We start from the raw sequence: 19,694 nt of genomic DNA on the forward strand, positions 1-19,694 counted from the left end.
GGTTGACCTCCAGTTCATTTAATTTTTTTATAGAGACTCCTATTCCAGCAGTGGTCCTTTTGATCATGAACTGTCTAGTTACTTAATCTACCCCCTACTCTAACCTGCTGGCTTCAGTGGTTAGCAACAAATGGGTCAGTAAGTTCTTTTTTTCTCTTGAGGCTTCAGATTTTTTTCTAAAAGAAAATTTTATTTAATATGTATATGTGGTCCATTGCTTTTAAATAATTTTTTTGTGTCATTTAATTTTTACCTGCATAAGTAGATACAGGGGTATTTGTGTGATTAAGGAGTTTGTTTCTCAAGTCCGTGATTTCTAGTTCAGTCCCACTCCTTGGCACCTTGGGCAAGTGTTTTCTACTGTAGCCTCAGGCCAATCAAAGTTTTGTGAGAGAATTTGGTAGATGGAAGATGAAAAAAAAAACCATTGTGAGTGTGTGCTTGTTTGGGTCTCCTTGTTATGTCTTCATATAATTGTTGTAAATGTATGACATTTATTTCCAATATTCTCCGAAATTGTGTCTGGCCGTGGGAAAATATTATCCTGTTTCAGGACAGGTAAGGGTTGGTGACAGGAAGAGCATCAAGCTGTACAAAATCTGCCTCGATAATAAACTCCATGTGACCCATGTGAACATAGGAAAGTGGAGGTTAAAACAATGACAATGTGTTGTCAGTGATGGAAATTGAGAGGTTATTAACATCATTATCGTTTAACACCTGCTTTTTGTGCTGGTATGGGTTGGACAGTTTGCTAGCAGCTGGTAAGGCTGGGAACTGTATCGGGCTCCATTATTTGTTCTACAGCTGGATGCCCTTCCTAATGCCAACCACTTTACAGAGTATACTGGGTGCTTTTTATATGCAAAGATTCTTTTTTTTTTTATGTATATCTGCAAGATATGATATACATGTGAGTCATTTGGAAATGTAAAATAAAAAACACGAGAAAAAAAAAAAATCAAAAGTGGTCCATCACAAGAAGTTGTTGATCCACTGATTATTCCTTCTTTCTTTTTCTGTTATACTTGATTTCATTCAATTACCATCAGCAGCAAAGGTAGAAAACCTTGACTGGAGTCACAACACCGTCCTCATTAGCTCCACACTTGTTCACCCTCGAGTAGCAAGGCCGGTGCTCTTATCTGTTTTGCTAACTTAATTGCTCCAAACTAATGTACACGGTTACACACATGCACATGTAAATCGCACATACATCATACTATATTTATTGACAAAGTAGACAGTTGTATCCTTATCTTTTGCTACGTAACCAAGGTGATGTCTGAATCAATTTTTCTATTGACTGTTCAGAAACACTGAATCAATATCTTGGATAGTAAACAACACACACAATATTGCTTATTTCTAATAGTTTTTTTTTTCTTTCTAGTTTTTCCTCTCTTTTTTTTTTTTTGCATTTTGTTTCTTCTTATTCTTTTACAGTTGGATTAAATTCCCATGTCAGCTCAGTAGTAATTGTAATAGTAGTAGATATAATAATAATAATAATAATAATAATAATAACGGTAATGCTAATGATGATAGTGATGATAATTGGTAATCTGTTGGATTAACTTAAAATGTCATAGTTTTTCTCCTTATTAGGGACATTATGTTTCTCTTTTAGTGCTAATCAATCATTCCATTGACAGATTACAGCCTACTTAAAGAACTTTTGTCTTTTCTTTTGATGTATGTTTGCTTTGTGTGTGTGTGTGTAAGCATGTATACTTGTTCTTGTATGGGTACTTGTGTGTGTGTGTGTGTGTGTGTGTTTGTGTATGAAGATAATTGTATCTGTCTGAGCATTTCTTACTTGCATCCTAATATACTGCTGTGTGTGTGTCCTTGTATGTGTATGCCTGTGTTTAAGCATGTGTGTGTATGTGCCTGTCCTTGTATGTTTGTGCTTGAGCATATGTTCATCTGTATGAAGATGTGTGTATTTGGATGAGCATGTGTACCTGCGTTCAAGCATAATGCTGTGTGTGTGTGTATGTGTGTGTGTCTTTGTCAGAGCATCTCCCTGTATCTGTATGTGCTTGTGTCCGAGTGTTTTTCCCTGTATCCGTGCGTCTTATTTGTGTGTGTGTGTGTGTGTGTGTGTGCGTGTCCACATGTGCTGGTATCTGTGTTTGTGTCCGTCAGTATGTATTCCTTTGTTATTGTGTGTGCTGGTGTTTTCTCCTTGCATGTGTGTGTATGTGTGTGTGTGACCCAGCGTCCCTGTTTTAGTGTGTGTGTGTGTGTGTGTGTGTGTGTGTATATAATTCTGGTGTGTATCTATGCTTGTGTGTGTTTGTGTGTTAATGTGATTGAGTGTGCCTGTGTCTAAGCATTAATAATTGTGTACGTGTGTAAACGTGTGTGTGTGTGTGTGCCTAGCTTTGCCTGAGTGTGTATACATGCATGTGTTAGGTTGACCAACCAAACAGTATGCACTTTCATTTCTTGTTTCCTTTTTCTCCTGCAGACCACGTACCCCTTCGTAATCCACAATTGGCTGACTTAATTCTGGTAAGATGTGAGGCTGGCTGTTAGAGTTTCCATAGTCAAATGCTACTCATAATGAATGATTGATTGATTTGTTATTATTACAATTATTATTATTTTCTAGTGATCTTAGCTGTTTACTTAATTCACCTCATATCTTTTTTTTTTTTTTTTTTTTGACTTCTTTGAATAACCTCACAAGAATCCTGACCATGCACATGTGACAGATATCACCTTGTTGCATGCCTCTTTCAGAGCACATTTATGAATGATGCTAGAGATTTCATTAGCTACCTCTTGGTTTTTTGTTTTTTTTCTACATATCTAAAAATTATTTTTTTCATTTCCCCACCCCTAAATATGCATGCAAATCCTTTAATATTTTTTCGAGAATAAACTTCCACCGAATATTTTCCTGCTTTGTTTTTATATAGAACCTTGTTTTTAGAAATATTTTATTTTGTGATGTGTTTTTGTAGTCACTCATTTACTAGTTTACTCAAATTAGACAATTTTTCTTTCTTTTGTTTTTTTTTTTTCAAATTTTTTCTTTTATTTTAATTCTAAAAATAATTTCAATAATTCTTCGTTTCAGCTGAAAAGCGAGAGGTTTTTGATGTAACAGTCAAGGTTCTCTACTAGAGGAACACAATATTTTCTTATGTCTGCTATAGTTGTCTCCCTTGCCCCAAGTCAGCAATTTAATCACAAACACACTCAAGACGCACTTGTCACGTGTCTCATTTACAAACTCGGATAAAATTTGCTGTCTTTGTGAAATCTATTTGCGAAAATAATATATAATCTTAAAAACTAATTTTCATTAATTAGCGAAAATTACATTTGAAATATAACTTATTACCCAATTGTTAAATTACAGCAGGAAATTGTAATAGTTGTTTTTAGTTTTCACTCCCAAAAATTGCCAAAGATTCCTTGATTTATCGCTACTGGAAGCATTTCTCAGGATGTTAACCTTAGTTTTCTGACATCTCATCCCCCGGCCAAATTTTTGTTACAGTTTATTTTATTTTAGTTTTTATTTTTATTTATTTTTTTTTGGAAGCGACGTTTTAAATAATTTTCTTTCTTATTAAGTGGTAGAATGTGTACATGCGCTTGGATTGGATGGCATCGGAACATGCGAAATTACGCGCGTGTGTGTGTGTGTGTGTGTGTGCGCCCCGCCTCCTGATCGCACAATTGATTAAGACCTCAACTCTCAGTCTGCTAGAAAAAGCAGCCAATTTTGCCTCAAGTCATCCTGTGTATTATTTTAGGTAGAGAAAAGGACACTGTTTTGATAACGGGTTGTTCTCAGCTGCTGCTCAATCAGTGCTGGCCGAGGCTAAACAGGCAGCAGGAATTACAGAGACGGGTTGTTTTATTTTTTTAAAACCCCGTTTTATTTCCGCTCCCTTTCTAAGGTGAATCCTACGAAAAATGTGTCCATTACTGTATAATTAACTACAGCTCACGTGAAAGATATTGGCTTATAATTTCCTTGTTGGTTTGAGAAAAGTGAAATTTCACGTTTGAGATGATCATTGTCAGTTTTTAGTACAGTGAACTGAAGACCGCAGACCATACTTCGATCTGAGTGGCACACCTAATTTCGTGGGGGGGGGGGAGGGGGAAATAACGCTTAAAATTTTTGGCATATTCACACAATTCCATTCACTCCGACTTTATTTGCTAATAACTTTCATAAAAATGAGTTAATTTTTTTCAATGAAATTTTATACAAATACCTTTTAGGTGGTGTAGATTACGATTATATCACAGTTTGTTGTGGAAAAATAAAAATAAAAAACCTTGAGGGCCAGTCTCACATACATAGTGACACATGACAAAATGAAAACTTGTAATTTAAAAAAAAATTGTGTTGATTTTCAGTATCTATGTGTCCACCCACCAGTTACTTAGTTTCTACACATCAAATTCCAACATAATCGTAAGTTACGAAATTTGAAAGGTATTTGGAGAATATTTCATTAAAAAATACTCTTTCTTTTGAAAGTTATGAAGAAACAAAGTCAACTCAGGTGTATTATTTGAAACTCCTCTCCAACCCCTCTGAAAATTTTTTTACAGTAAATTCTAATATAATCAGAATCTATATCATTTGAAAGGTATTTGTAGAAAATTTCATTTAAAAATGTCCCTGCTTCTGAAAGTTAGGAAACAAATTCAGGGTGGGAGGCACACTTGCGTAGATATGCTAAATTTTTTGTAGTGTGGCCTGCCTAATGATGAACCTTGTTTCATGTGGCCTGCCTAATGATGAACCTTGTTTCATGTGGCCTGCTTTCTTGAGAAAGGTTGCCCTCGCCTGTTCTAGAATGTGTACAAGTCACCCAGGCAGCTGTAGAGAAATAATCACTTCAAACAAAACCACTTGAAAAACCCATTGTTTTAGTTCACCAACATCTGAATAATTTCTGTTGAAAATATATACACCTTATCTTTCAATTCTGTTTCTTGTCTCACTTGCAAAATTTAGATAAATCTTTTACGATCACATTGTTTATTTATTCTTTTGAGTTATTCTGGGAGTATCTTGTTGATTTGTGTATCTTTTTGTGTGTCTTAGTTTTCTTAGTGCTAATATAGAATTTAGGAAGATTTTGTCACTTTTTCTTTCTAATTTTGCTCACCCAAGTCACCTTTTTATCCAGCTGCTGTCTTTAGTTATTACATTTTAATTTATGTGTTTTATTTATTTCACTTCAATTTTTGTTTTGTTTTCTATAATTTCTTTTAATGATTTATGTTTTTTTTTTTAATAGTCAGAGGCATGTCTGTGGTTTGCTTCGCAACCACATGGTTTGGAGTTCAGTCCCACTACATGGCACCTCAGGCAAATGTCTACTATAGCCCTTACCTGGCCAATGCCTTGTGAGTGAATTTGGTAGAGAGAAACTATGTGGAAACCTGCTCTGTGTGTGTGTGTGTGTGTGTGTCCCACTGCTACTTGACAACTAGTATTGGTCTCTTTTGCCAAACCTCTAAGTTACAGGAATGTAAGTAAGCCAATAGAATATGTTCCAAACTTTAAAATAAGTACTTGCTGTGATTTCTTTTAACTAAAGTGTTCAAGGCAGTGCCCCAGCATGGATGCAGTCCAATGACTGAAACAAGTAAAAGATAGAAGATAAGTAAATTGCTATGTATCTGTGTATAGGATGTTAGCTCCATGGTAAGCTGTTGAATCTGAGATTTGATTTTGAAACTCTCAAGCGTTGAAGCCTTCTCAAACCATTTACAGGTGTTAAGGTAATGTTATTCGACAAAGTGCTTAGCTTGGAGGTTAGGGAGTCTCTCCAGATTGAGTCACTACTTCTCTGCATTGAGAGGTCACAGTTCCAGTATTGCGGGCTGGTGATAAGAATGTCAGAGGAAAGGATTATAAGATGGATCTTTCAAGCCATGTCAACCGGTAAGAAACCTAGGGTAGACTAGGAATGGATAATATCTGTAATCACAGTTAGTCATGCTCAGGAATCCAGCTGGAAAGTCTGATGACTGTTGCTCCTGATATGACCCTATGGAGGAGGTGCCTGAGAACTCCATCCTCATGAAACTCTCAGGAATAGTGGGCAGAGAAAATGAACTCTGTGTACAGTTGAAATATGAATGTTTGTCTGATGTGGTGTCACAATGAACCAAATCTTTCTTTAATCCTTTAGTCTTCAAATTGCTCTGTCAAATGTAATACTTACTTATTTATTCACGTTGTTTTGAATTAATCTTGCATTATCCTGTAGCTTTGCAATTTGGATGATCTGAATGTTATTTGTAGAATGTCATTGTAGGATGGGTGTGAGAGGCTGGATCTGGCCTGTTTGAACTTAAAATAGGTAGAAAATGTTGACCAAATATGGCCGGTTTACATGCTAAAGGGTTAATGCTAGCTTTTGATATTACAATAGAGAAATGGTCACCATGGCTTAAGTTACTTGGGTGCAAAATAATCCAGTTTTCTTTCTGGTGGTTTGCTTGATGTATAACTACACTATACAAACCTACAATGGAGCCTTTATGTGATCATTCACCATGCTAGAAGTAACAGCCAGTCTTTCTCTCAGATCATACCTTACAGTCTTAAGGAAGCATCATATGGTTTCAGGTTCAATCCCACTGTATGACTCATTGAGCAAGTGTCTTCCACTATAGCCCAAGACCGACCAGTGTCTTGGGGAATTTGGTAGATGGAGTTTGTGTGAGAGTGTGTTTACACACACACACACCTTTGTGTTGGTTTGCTTTTGTGCCTGTAACTTAGCAGTTTGACAAAAGATTCCAATAGACTAAGTATGAAGCTTAAAAAGTAAGTCGATTTCTTTGACTAAAACCTTTTAAGGTGGTGCCCCAGCATAGCCAACGGCTAAAACAAGTAAAAGAAAAAAGACAAGTGATGTTTGCAGCATTGAGTTATGGACAATGTATCACATACAAATGTGTTAAATTAATCTTTCAGATCTCTTGTTTAGTGTCTGTGCCATAACATTGAATAGTCTCCGGTAATGTTTGATTAGATAACCACAACATGTATATTATCAATAGTGACCAGGCCATGGGTTTACAGTAGTACTTGTTTCAGCCTGAGATCAGTAGCCATGCTGGGGCACCACTCTTATAGCTCCAGAGAATTCTGGATAAATACTTCAATAAGATCGATGGTAGGGACCCAAAATCATAAAACATCAATCAAGTAGTTAACACATACAACTGTCTACATCTGATTTAATCTCCTTCACTGTAAAAACCTTAATCTTTAATCTCCCTAGCAAAATCATTTTTATAAACTGAGTTTACTAAAATCGGAAAGAAACTTCACAGATGTATACATGCATATGCTCTCTATCTCTCTCTCTTGCACACACACACACACACACTTTCTTTTGTTCCTTCTAGCTATTTTTCCATCATTGTGATGGTTGATGTTACCATATTTTCTCCTCTCTGCAACCTTTCTTGAATTCATCTCTATGAAATGTAATCGCATTTGGTTTGAGAACCTTAAAAATAATGTATTGTATTGTCATTAATTTCCATCACTGGTGCTGTCTGGCAGCAGCAGAAGTGATTCCTACAATGTCTTGTAATTCTTGCAAATGTTTTCCATGTTCTGCTATTATTATATTGTCACTTTGATTAAATTAAATATGACATTCTGAAGTTTGAAGACCCTTAATTTTTAAGATTTACCAAAACTCAGAGCATTTAAAGTGGGTAAATATAATTCCATGTCTTAAGTGAATTTATCATTATTATTATTATTACAGCTAACCACCTACACTTTTTTCTGCAAAATAGGGGTAGTTTATCCTGTTCAGGCTATATTATTAGCATTATCCTGCGATTGAAAATTTAAAAATCACTTCTTTAACTTTCTAAGACATCTCAATGCTTCTAAAAGCAAACGTCGTTTGTTTGTTTACGTTTATCGTAATTTGAATTTATTATTATTATTATTATTATTTAGCACGTTAAATAAAATGCATATTGGCAATTCTCCCATCTTTACATTATGAGTTCAACTTCCACTGAGGCTGATTTTGCCTTTCATCCTTTCGGGGTCAATTAAATAAACACCAGATGAGTACTGGGATTGATATTATCGACTAGCCCCTTCCCACAAAATTCCAGGCCTTGTACCTATAGTGGAGTGCAGTTGTGGCCAGTGCCCCCTGACTGGCTCCCGTTCTGTGGCATGTAAAATGCATCATCCGAATGTGGTTGATGTCAGGTCCACCTGACTGGCTCCTGTGGCACATAAAAAGCACCATCTGAACATGGCTGATGCTAGTTCCTCCTGACTGGCTCCCATGCTGGTGGCACATAAAAAACACTATCTGAATGTGATCAATGCCAGACCTACCTGACTGACTCCTGTGCCAGTGGCATGTAAAAAGCACCCACTTCACTCTTGGAGTGGTTGGCATTTGGAAGGGCATCCAGCTGTAGAAACATTGCCAGATCAGATTGGAACCTGGTGCAGCCGCTGGCTCTCCAGACATTAGTCAAACCATCTGATGATGATTTTGTGCAGAATTTCTGTTACTGAGAAATTTATTAGTAGGCAGTTTAAATGTTGATTTAATGTGTTAAGATTAACTAAACAACAGGTAAAGTAATTATAAATTAACACAGTAATAATTGTATAAAAATGCTTGATTGTGCTGGATGTGGGCATTTTGTTTATTTTCCTACATTGAAATGTAATGATGTGTTTGTATAGACAATTACATACTATGTGTTATATTTTTTTTATTGCCCACAAGGGGCCAACACAGAGGGGAATACATATGATGTGTGTGTATGTATGTAACATATTTTGTTTAGGCATTGTGATACTAATAATTTGGTGTAGAGCTCGATATACAATGCTTCAGAATGAAGTGTTAGTCAAGTACAGAGTGGTAATAAAAAAATGAAATGACAAAGAAATAAACAATTATCGTATGAACTTCATTAGCTTACAGCTGTTTCTGCTACAAGATGCATTGGACTCATAGTTGAGTGCCTAACTAACAACTTAGAGCTTCTTCAGAGCACCTCAAATATGAAGTGCAGTGTGTGTGTGTGTGTGTGTGTATGTATATATATATATATATATATATATATATATATACGCAGGAGTGGCTGTGTGGTAAGTAGCTTGCTTACCAACCATCTGGTTCCGGGTTCATTCCCACTGCGTGGCACCTTAGGCAAGTGTCTTCTACTATAGCCTCGGGCCGACCAAAGCCTTGTGAGTGAATTTGGTAGACGGAAACTGAAAGAAGCCCGTCGTATATATATATATATACATATATATATATATAAATGAAAAAATATGATAAACACATAAATTCACTTCATACCACTCGTTCTTTATGCATGTTTTTGCCATTGTGGCTATTTGCACCCTGTCCATTGGGTGTTCATAATGCATTTGGATTTAGATCCACAATGGCTCCTCAGGGGAAAACTTTATTATGCAACACAGAACGAAAGCCTAGCAGGAACTACTATATAACAATGATTGATGATGATGATATATTCATTGACAGTGGTGAAAAATGTTAGAGGTATTAGGACATACTGAACCTTATGTGGAGCACATACATACATTCGCATAAATAAACTGTCTCCTTTGTCCCCTAGAAATACAAACAGCTAACATAAACTCATGATGGGGCTTCTATATGGATCTTCAGCTTGCTTGATATAGCAGCCAAATCTCACTCTAATGAAATCTGACCATCTTAAGCCTTTTATTGGGAAATTAAATTTCATTGTTATTCCTGCAATGATGTTGAATATCTATCTACCAAGCAATGGAATTGATAATTTTCATAAGTCTCGTTGCTGATAAGCATGACATATCTCAGCAGAAAATAGTTTCAAACATGACATTCCTCACCAAAAGATAGATTGACTCATTAAACTTCTTGCTGCAGTTAAGGATAATGAAATTTTGAGTGGATATATCTGATTTCCACAGTAAAGGGTTACTGTGTTGGATACGTGTCTGAGTGAAAGATAGGATGGCCCTGGCTGGAATGCTTTTCACCCTAGGGAATAACAACAACAATAGGGGCCAATGAGGAAGTCTCTGTTGGCATAGAATTACTTCAATTTTTATTAGCCAATTGTGTTTGCAACTAAGACAGGAGGGTGAGGTCATTTTAACTTGTCATTCTGTTACATTAAAAAACTCAAAACTACATGGGAGAATTGTTAGTAACATAACTATCTTATGTAGAATCCACCCTTTCGTGCTGGAAGGTTAATCATGGCCATTATAATTGTAAAACAAAATGTGATACAAAATTTTACACAGAGATAACTTTCTTTAACTACGGATTAACACCATGAAGGATTTTTGACCCGGATGCTCATTTAGCTAGAAACAGCACTCAAATCTTCTTCAGCTCACATATTAGCAAATGAAACATATGTAATGATGCATAATAATACCTAAAATTCGTTTTCAATATTCTGTTTTGATATATATATATATATATATATGTTGTTGTACTTGGGGATGGTCATATTGCCAGTTTATATATATATATGTATGACAGAAATTTAGAATGATTATGACTTCTAATTGACTGATTTGGTCAGACTTGAAAGTCACAGTCACTCTGTATAAGATATTTTGACACTACATCTGTATTGAGTTCTCTTTTCAGTGAATGTTACTTACTGTTTTTAATCTTCTTTAAAAGCTCAAATATTGATGATGATTACACACACACACACATTCACGTGTGTCTGTGAATGTTTATATATATATATATATATATATATATATACATACATACATACACATAGGGTTGCCCAAATGTAGGTTTACAGTTATCACGTAGGTACTTTAAATTTCTTATAAAACATTTTATTACATTTAAATTTCTATCTTACAAACTGAAAAGGGAGCTTGACAAAATTAACTAAATTAGCATAGAATAATGGTTTCATATTATTTTATAATTAAGATCTAAACTGTTAATATATGAATTCGAAAGAGATAATTGAATAATTGTAAACCTACTTTTGGACCATCCTGTGTATATATAATGCTTGTGTATTTGTGCAATTTTCTTTGCTCATTTTGTTATATAAAATGGAAAAAATATTATCTGTTGTTGAATCTTGTCAGATATGTTATAAAACAGCAAATTTGATGATTATTGTATATCTATAAATTGCAGTTTGATAATTTAAAAATGCTATTGACTTTCCAGGTTTTGGATTTTAAATGTAATCTTGTGTGGTATATATTGCTTTAAATGCACCTCTTTCTGTGTTTGTAGTATTACGTAGAATTGGTTAATATAGGTTTAGCTATTTGATTTCTGTTTCAATCTTCCTCCATTTGTCTGACAGTGAAAAAGTAACAACAGAGAAAACAGGTTTGTTAAAAAAAAAAAAAGAGCCCCTTATTGTACCATCTTGAAAGTGTTGAGTAGTTTCAAAGAGATACTGTATCATAAATGCCCTCAAACAAAAACTAGAATTGAAAATCCTGTAACTTGGTACCAGATGTTTTTTTTTTTTTTAAGAAAACTATAAATTTTGTTTAGCTTTTCATGTAATTAAGAAATCATTAACTATTAATATTTATGTTTTCTTACCTTTTTTTTTGTTTGTTCCAGGTATGATGTCATCTACCCTGGTGGAGACTGTTTCAATCAACTATGAAGACTTCAACGATAGTTTTCTGACATGTGGAACATGTCTCTGCATTTACGACAGCGCCGAGCATTCTCCTAAGCTGCTGCCTTGCTCGCACACAGTATGCAAGAGTTGCTTGGTGAGCATTGTTGAAGCCCAAGTCCACGACACCGGAACATTTCGTTGTCCAATCTGCCGAGAAACCATCAACATCCCACGAGGTGGGGTGACTTCTTTTCCACCCAGTTTTATCGTCAACCAACTTTTGGATCTAATGTCTCAGCAGCGCCGAGATGTCATCCCAAAATGTTCCAATCATCCCTCCCAAGAGTTGTTATTTTGTGAAACCTGTGATACGGTATTTTGCACTCTATGCACTGGAGGTGAGCATTACGGCAAGGGGGCCAGTGAACACACTGTGATACCTTTTTCTATAGCAATAAAACGTATGTCAGAAATTCTCTTGTACAAGGCCCAGTTGTGCATTGGGAATCTGACAACGGCTTATGATAATGTGTCTGGTGAAATGCTCCGCCTTGAAAATAGTGTTGAAAGAGCCATAGAGACTATTAATCGTACTTTCCAGGATCTTATTAATCTAATTGACAAAAGACGGCATGAAGTTCTCCAAAAAGTTCGCAAGATCCGAGAACATAAAAAGGGAGATCTCAAGGAACAATTAGATTTGATTCAGGCAGAGAAAGAAAAAGTTCAAAATGAATGTGATGGATTACAGTACCAAGTTGAAGTTCGGAACATCACAAAAAAGATTGGAGATTTAAATGAGAAACTCGACGCTACCAGTACCTTAGGGGAGCCACGTGAAAACCACTTCATTAAATGTGAATTCAAACATAACACTGCATACAAGGACATATCGAATGCGCTTGCTAATTTTGGTTGCATTAAAGTAAGCACCACATTTCCTGCACTCTCCACTGCAAAAATTAACAAAGCCATTACCCATTTGCGCTCAACCATTACAGTTGTTACTGTTGATTACCATGGTAACCCCCGAACTACAGGCTGCGATCCAGTTGTTACGGAACTGCGTTCAGCTTCTGGTCAATTAATTGACACAAAAATCCGTGACAAAGATGATGGGACCTATGAAATAAGTTTTGTGCCGCCCAAAGCTGGTAAGCTGAAGTTGTGTATCAGCATCTTTGATCGGCCCATCAAAGACAGTCCATATGTAATAGATGTCTGTGACCATAACAACCCAATTTGGAAATACGGAAGTCGGGGGACAGGCCTAGACAATTTCATACAACCGGTGCGTGTAGTAACAGACAAAGAAGGTTCCATTTTTATCTCAGATACCGGTAATAGTCGCATCAAAGTTTTAAACAGCAATGGGGTGTTGGAACGTCACATAAACTCTGAGGCACTTGAGAGACAAAGTGGTATTGGAGTGTGTGTCAGCCCAACCGGGAACCTCATTACTGTGAACTGGCGCACAAAAATGGTGTACACATTAAGCAACGAGGGAGAATTGCTCTCGAAATTTACATCGAGTCATTTCCAGGAACCAATTGATGTGGCTGTAAATAGCAAAGGCGACATTATCATTGGTGATATGGGAGCAGCCAAAGTGTTGATATTTGATGCTGAAGGCAATCTCCTTCAACAATTCGGTAAAAAGGGAAGCAAAGAAGGAGAGTTTAAGTTATTAACGTCGGTGTGTGTCGGTTGTAATGATCAGATCCTCGTTTCAGACCATCGGATACAAATCTTTGACAAAAACGGCAAGTTTCTGCGCCAGGTCAGCAACACTGGCAAAGGACAATACGAAGGTATAACTGTCGACCCAAATGGCCTAATCCTTGCTACAAAAACTGACAGAGGTAAAGGTGTTGTGCAGATCTTCAGTTCCAATGGAAATTTCCAGTTTGCAATTGACAGTTTTGACGACAAGTTGATGCGACCCAGTGGTCTGATCACCACTCAAGAACAGTACGTCTATGTGGTTGATTTGGGAAACAACTGTCTCAAAAAGTTCCGATACAAGTGAAGGTCAGTAGCGCTATTTATTTTTTTTTTTTTTTTTTTTTTAATTAAGGCGGTGAGCTGGCAGACTCATTTGTAGACTGGGCAAAATACTTAGCACCATTTTCTCCATCTCTACGTTCTTGAGCTCAATTTCCACTGAGGTCAAATTTACTTTTCACCCTTTCAGGGTCGATAAAATAAGTACCAGCTGAACACTGGTCAGTGTAATTGACCAGCCATCGACCAGTCCCCTCCCCTCTCTTGAAATTGCTGGTCTTGTGCCAAAATTAGAAATCATTATTTTTTACCAAGTTATTTTGTAATTTTTAGATTTTTCATTTTAGCAATGTCTTAACTGTGATATCAATATTTTGCCAATTGTGATTGTTGCTTCTTATTTTAAAGTCATAACTCTAAAGACATTGGGTCATAAGTGTTAGATGTGGATAAATAAAGAAATTAAGATATTTTCAATTTTATTTTCTGTGTCTATCATCTGCATATCATAGGCATGGCTATATGGTCAGAAGTTTCTTTCCCGACCACATGGTTCCGGGTTCAGTCCCACTGCATTGTACCTTGGGCAAATGGCTTCTGCTATGACTTTGGACTGACCAAAGCCTTGTGAGTGGATTTGGCAGATGGAAACTGAAAGAAGCCCATCATATGTGTGTGTGTGTGTGTTTGTTCCTCATCACCACTTGACAGTCTGTGTTGGTATGTTTATGTCTCTATAACTTAGTGGTTTAGCAAAGGAAACTGATAGAATAAGTACTGAGCTTAAAAGAAATTAATACTGGTGGGGTTGATTTGTTCTTCTAAAATTCAAGTTGATGCCCCAACATGGCCACAGTCTAATGACTGAAATAAGTAAGGGGTACAGAAAAGGATCAAAACTTTGTGCATTCTGTTATCCTGAAGAAATGACTTACATGCAAGCAGTCTTTTAACAGCAGTGATCAACCTTTCAGCAACAATTTTTTTGGTTGTGTACTTAATTTTGTTAAATTTGCAGCAAGGATGAGGAATGTGGTTGGGGGAGGTAAGTATTGAGAAATGTTGGTAAAAGAAAAGGTCAACAGTTAAAGACGTCTGAGAAACCCTGTCTTAGTCCTTTTAATACCAGCTCACCTAAGATTGTCCCTGGTTTTATGATACAAACTTGCTGTTTTTAAAATGATGTTTTAAAATCTTCCATCAAAATTTCATGCCAATTAATGTTCCAAACTCCAGCTTGAATAATGACAGTTATTTTATCAGATTTTGTATCAATTGAAACAACGATACTCTTTTACTTGTTTCAATCATTTGACTGTGGCAATGCTGGAGCACCGCCTTTAGTTGAACAAATCAACCCCAGGACTTATTCTTTGTAAGCCTAGTACTTATTCTATCAGTCTCTTTTGCCAAACTGCTCAGTGACGGGGACATAAACACACCAGCATCGGTTGTCAAGCAATGCTAGGGGAACAAACACAGGCACACAAACATACACACATGCATATATATACAACGGGCTTCTTTCAGTTTCCGTCTACCAAATCCACTCACAAGGCTTTGGTCAGCCTGAGGCTATAGTAGAAGACACTTGCCCAAGATGCCACGCAGTGGGACTGAACCCAGAACCATGTAGTTGGTAAGCAAGCTACTTACCACACAACCACTTCTACGCCTTAATAGTGTATTTTCAACAGAAATAGGGCAGGTAAAAGGTTTAAAAATCATCTCTGGCTAATCATTGAGAGGATGTTGGTGTTGCCTTGGCAGAGGTTTGCGCTCTCTGAGTGCTCTTGTTATTGTTAGTAAGGTGTTGAGCTGGTTGAATTGTTATCAAGTTGCACAAAATGCTTAGTAGCACTTCTTCAATCTTTATGTTCTGAGTTCATATTCTGCTAAGGTGGACTTAGCTTTTCATCCTTTCAGGGTCACTGCAATAAATTGCATTACATACTGAGGTCAATGTAATAGACTAGCCCCCAATTTCAAGCCAAGTTCCTATAGTAGAAAGAATTATTATTGTTATTAAGGCGCTTGAGCATTGCTGTTTCATGGTATTATGTCAAACAGCTGCTGTCACATGTAGGACATGTATCCCTATCAGCCAACTCCAATTCTGAAGATCACCCCAATGCCTTCTTTTGGTTGGTAAGAACAGGCAGTTTTCCTCTGTCTGGTGTCTATGGCGAAAGAGGTTTTTTGTGGTAGACAAGACTGAAAGGATTGAAGATAGACATTTTCCTCTTCAGCCAAGTTCTTATTGACATTTTAAAGAAGTAGAGGTTGAGAAGGATGTGGTGCCATCCAGTAAATATTTTGAAAAGTGGATGAATGTGGCAAAGATGGTCTGAGTGAGTGGGCCTACTTTAAGCTGGTATCTATAGGCCAAGGAGTAAGGAGGAGAGAAATGCATTTGCTTATGGTACTCCTGGTGAGTAGGGTGACTCAGGATCTATGGGATTCTTTGGTTGTCCATTTTCACCAGTATTGGGAATTTTTGAAGATTTTTTTGCAAATTATTATTTTACTGTTAACGTTTCTATGTAAATCACCATTATCATTTGTATTGATCTAAATATTTTTGCTGGCCTTGAGGACAATAAAGAAATTATTATTATTATTATTATTGCTATTATTATTATTATTATTATTGTTATTAATGTTATTATTGCTATTATTATTATTATTGTTATTATTATTGATATTATTATTATTAAGGTTATGAACCAGCAGAACTGTTAGCACGCTGGGCTAAATGCTTTATGGCATTTTGTCTGTCTTTATGTTCTGAGTCCAAATTCTGCTGAGGTCGACTGTGCCTTTCATCCTTTCGGGGTTGATAAATTAAGTACCAGTGAAACACTGGGGTTGAGGTAATCAACTAGTCCCCCCCCCCCACAAACTTTCAGGCCTTGTGCCTTTAGTAGAAATTATTATTATTATTATTATTACTACTATTATTACTACTATTATTAAGGCCATGAGCTGGCAGAACTGTTAGCATGCTGGGCCAAATGCTTTGTGGCATTTCGTCTGTCTTTATGTTCTGAGTTCAAATTCCACTGAGGTCGACTTTGCCTTTCATCCTTTTGGGGTTGATAAAACAAGTACCAGTTGATGACTGCGGTCAATGTAATTGACTTACACCCTCTTCTGAACTTGCTGAAATCATCATCATCATCATTATTATTATTATTATTATTATCATTATTATTATTATTATTGGCTGTTGCCAGTACCGCTTGACTGGCCTTTGTGCTGGTGGCACGTAAAAACACCCACTATACTCTCTGAGTGGTTGGCGTTAGGAAGGGCATCCAGCTGTAGAAACTCTGCCAAATCAGATTGGAGCCTGGTGTAGCCATCTGGTTTCACCAGTCCTCAGTCAAATCATCCAACCCATGCTAGCATGGAAAGCGGACGTTAAACGATGATGATGATTATTATTATTATTATTATGTAGGCTGCAAGAAAGCAGAGCCATTACCATGCCAGACAGAATGCTTAGTGGCATTTCTTTCAGCCTTACATTCCAAGTTGAAATGCAGCCAAGGTTGACTTAGCCTTTCATCCTACCAGGGTCGATAAACTAAGTATCAGTCAAGCATTGGGGTCGATGGAATTGACTAGTTTCTCCCCTACCCCAAATTTTGGGGCCTTGAGACTATAGTAGAAAGGTTTGTCATCATTGTTATAATGTTGTCAGATAATATCATTTGAAATGTTTTAATCTTTTTTTCTTTTTCTCTCTCTCTCTTTCTTTCTGGCAGGAATTTACCTGTCAACTTGATAGACCAGTGAAGTTTCTGTTAGGACCATGTTCATCGCTATCACACCACCACCACCACCACCAGTAGCCAGTCAAATGGTATTACACCAAATTAACACCTCTCAGCTTTTTTAGCTGTTGGACCCTCTTCCATCCAAGCTAGACATCTTTTTTTTTTTTTTTTTTTTTACACTCCAGTCAAAGTATATTATGGGAGGCAGAGCACTTCTGATCTCATTGCTGATCGTCCCCCCTTCCCTTCTTTCCCCCACTACCACCCCCCTTTTTTTTATGTTTGTGTGTGGTTTTGTATTGGCAGAGCCAGTTCACCACCACTTCCTCCTCCACCACCACTACCATATACATAATCTAATCTAATCTAACATATAAAAACATTTGTTGCACCTGCAAGATATTCTACCTTTTTTTTTTTTTTTTCCCACCTAATTATTATTTCCCAGTAATTTATTATTACCTATTTACAGAACATCGTGCACGTGTGTTGGGGCCCCGGGGTGTGGGGGTGGGGGTGGGGGTGCTTTTCAGGGATGGGGGAGGGAGTTGAATACAAAAATTTAAGAAAAAATAAATAAATAAAAGGAAGATGAAAAAAATTAAACGCAACAGTAAAGGAAATTCAACCCTTTTTTATCAAGGGCCACAACAACAACAGTATCGACAAATATAGTAACAAGCTTGATGTTGATAATTGTTATAAATATGATGATGATGATGATGATGTCAGTGATAGCTGTAATGATGATGATGATGATGACGATGATGAAGTGCGTTATGACATCTACAACAGCAGCAACAAGTGCAACATTGATAACAACTGTTATGATAAGGATGATGATAATGTTGATGATGATGATGGTCACGGATACCAGCAGCAGCAACAACAACAACACAGTATCTATGGTATTGTCCACAAGAACTGCAAGGATGAAGAACACTGATTTTGTTACAATTGCTGTATCTGTTTTTATCAGCTTAGAGAATTCTTCTTTTCTTGTGTTCCTATAATTCCTTAATCATCCTCCTCTTTATTCACACCTTGAATACAAAAGGAGGAGAAAAAGAAGATGAAGCTACTGAAGAAATATTGTTGAAGAAAATACCTTTCCCCCCACCCCCACCCCTAAAAGAATTGAAAGTATTTAGTTTGGGAATGGTCTGTATATAACAAAATTAATGAATAAATAATAATGATAATAATAACGATAAAAAAAAAACTAACCAACCAACCAACAAACAAAAGAAAATATAACAATAAAAAAAAATAGAAAAAAGAAAAAGAAAACGTATAAGAATTAGGTGCATTGTGTTGATTGCAATCATCTTTAATGTTTCTTAGAGTTTTTGAAAATATTCCATTGCTTTCTTTGGAGAAGGATTGATTCACTTAAACACAGCAGAGGAAGATTCTAAGCAGTCGAAAGAAGGAACGAAAAGCGGAAGCTATGTATGTATGTGTGTGGTGTGTGCGTGTGTGCACACGTATGTGTGTGTGTTTTGTTTGTGTGCGTGTGTATATATATATATATATATATACACACACACATACATTTGCATATATATATATATTTATATATAGTGTGTGTGTGTGTGTAATAAATATATAAATACACATTCATTTATACATATGCTTTTGTGTGTGTGTGTATGTATATATATATATATATATATATATATATATATACACACACATACATACATATACACACATACACACACATCACATACACATGTGCAGGCACATACACATACATGTAATCATTTCTAAATTCTGTTCTGTTATTGGACACAGTTTTATCAGCTTATAAATTGTTAAATTTCTGTTTGTTAATTTGTTGAGAAGAAAGAACGTAAAGGATGAGAGAGAGAGAGAGAGAGAGAGAGAGAGAAGAGAGCATTGTTGTGAGTTCACACTGACATAGATTTAAACATTTTTCCTTAATTTAAAAGAAAAACCAAAAAAAAAACACAAAAACTCTTTATTTTTTAAACTCTGAATTTTATTATAATTATTATTATTATTATTATAATTATTATTATTATTTTTTACTTCTCCAATCAAATTTTACAATTGTTTTCTATGGACAAAAATGAAAGGAAAGACAGAAGGAAGTAAAGTAATTCAGATGTCTTGTAGAAACCTCTGCAGTTGAATAAATGATACATTTACAGTGTATGTGTTCAGATTTCCAATGTTGTCTGACGTTGTTGTAAGGAGGAGAAATATTCTCAAAGCAAATATATTAACATTGAT

At 36.1% G+C, this 19,694-nt stretch overlaps 1 protein-coding gene across 11 annotated transcripts in view; it reads left to right on the top strand.

Moving 5' to 3' along the window:
* Positions 1-18,021, top strand: part of LOC106883607 (tripartite motif-containing protein 2) — a 213,204-nt gene extending 195,183 nt beyond the window's left edge. For 6 of the 11 annotated variants that reach the window (XM_014934695.3, XM_014934697.3, XM_089361111.1 and 3 more), the window contains 2 exons: positions 11,646-13,680; positions 17,424-18,021. In XM_014934695.3, the coding sequence (XP_014790181.1) occupies positions 11,648-13,678 (2,031 nt within the window). In that variant the 5' untranslated portion in view covers positions 11,646-11,647 and the 3' untranslated portion in view covers positions 13,679-13,680; positions 17,424-18,021. Of the gene's footprint in view, positions 1-2,476; positions 2,521-11,645; positions 13,681-17,423 lie in introns of all 11 variants that reach the window. The other 5 variants (XM_089361113.1, XM_089361109.1, XM_089361110.1 and 2 more) reach the window with 1 other exon arrangement.
* Positions 18,022-19,694: the final 1,673 nt, after the last annotated feature.

This window comes from Octopus bimaculoides, chromosome 12 (genome assembly GCF_046866305.1).
Source record: "Octopus bimaculoides isolate indiv1 chromosome 12, ASM4686630v1, whole genome shotgun sequence".
NCBI classification, from domain to species: Eukaryota; Metazoa; Mollusca; class Cephalopoda; order Octopoda; family Octopodidae; genus Octopus; species Octopus bimaculoides.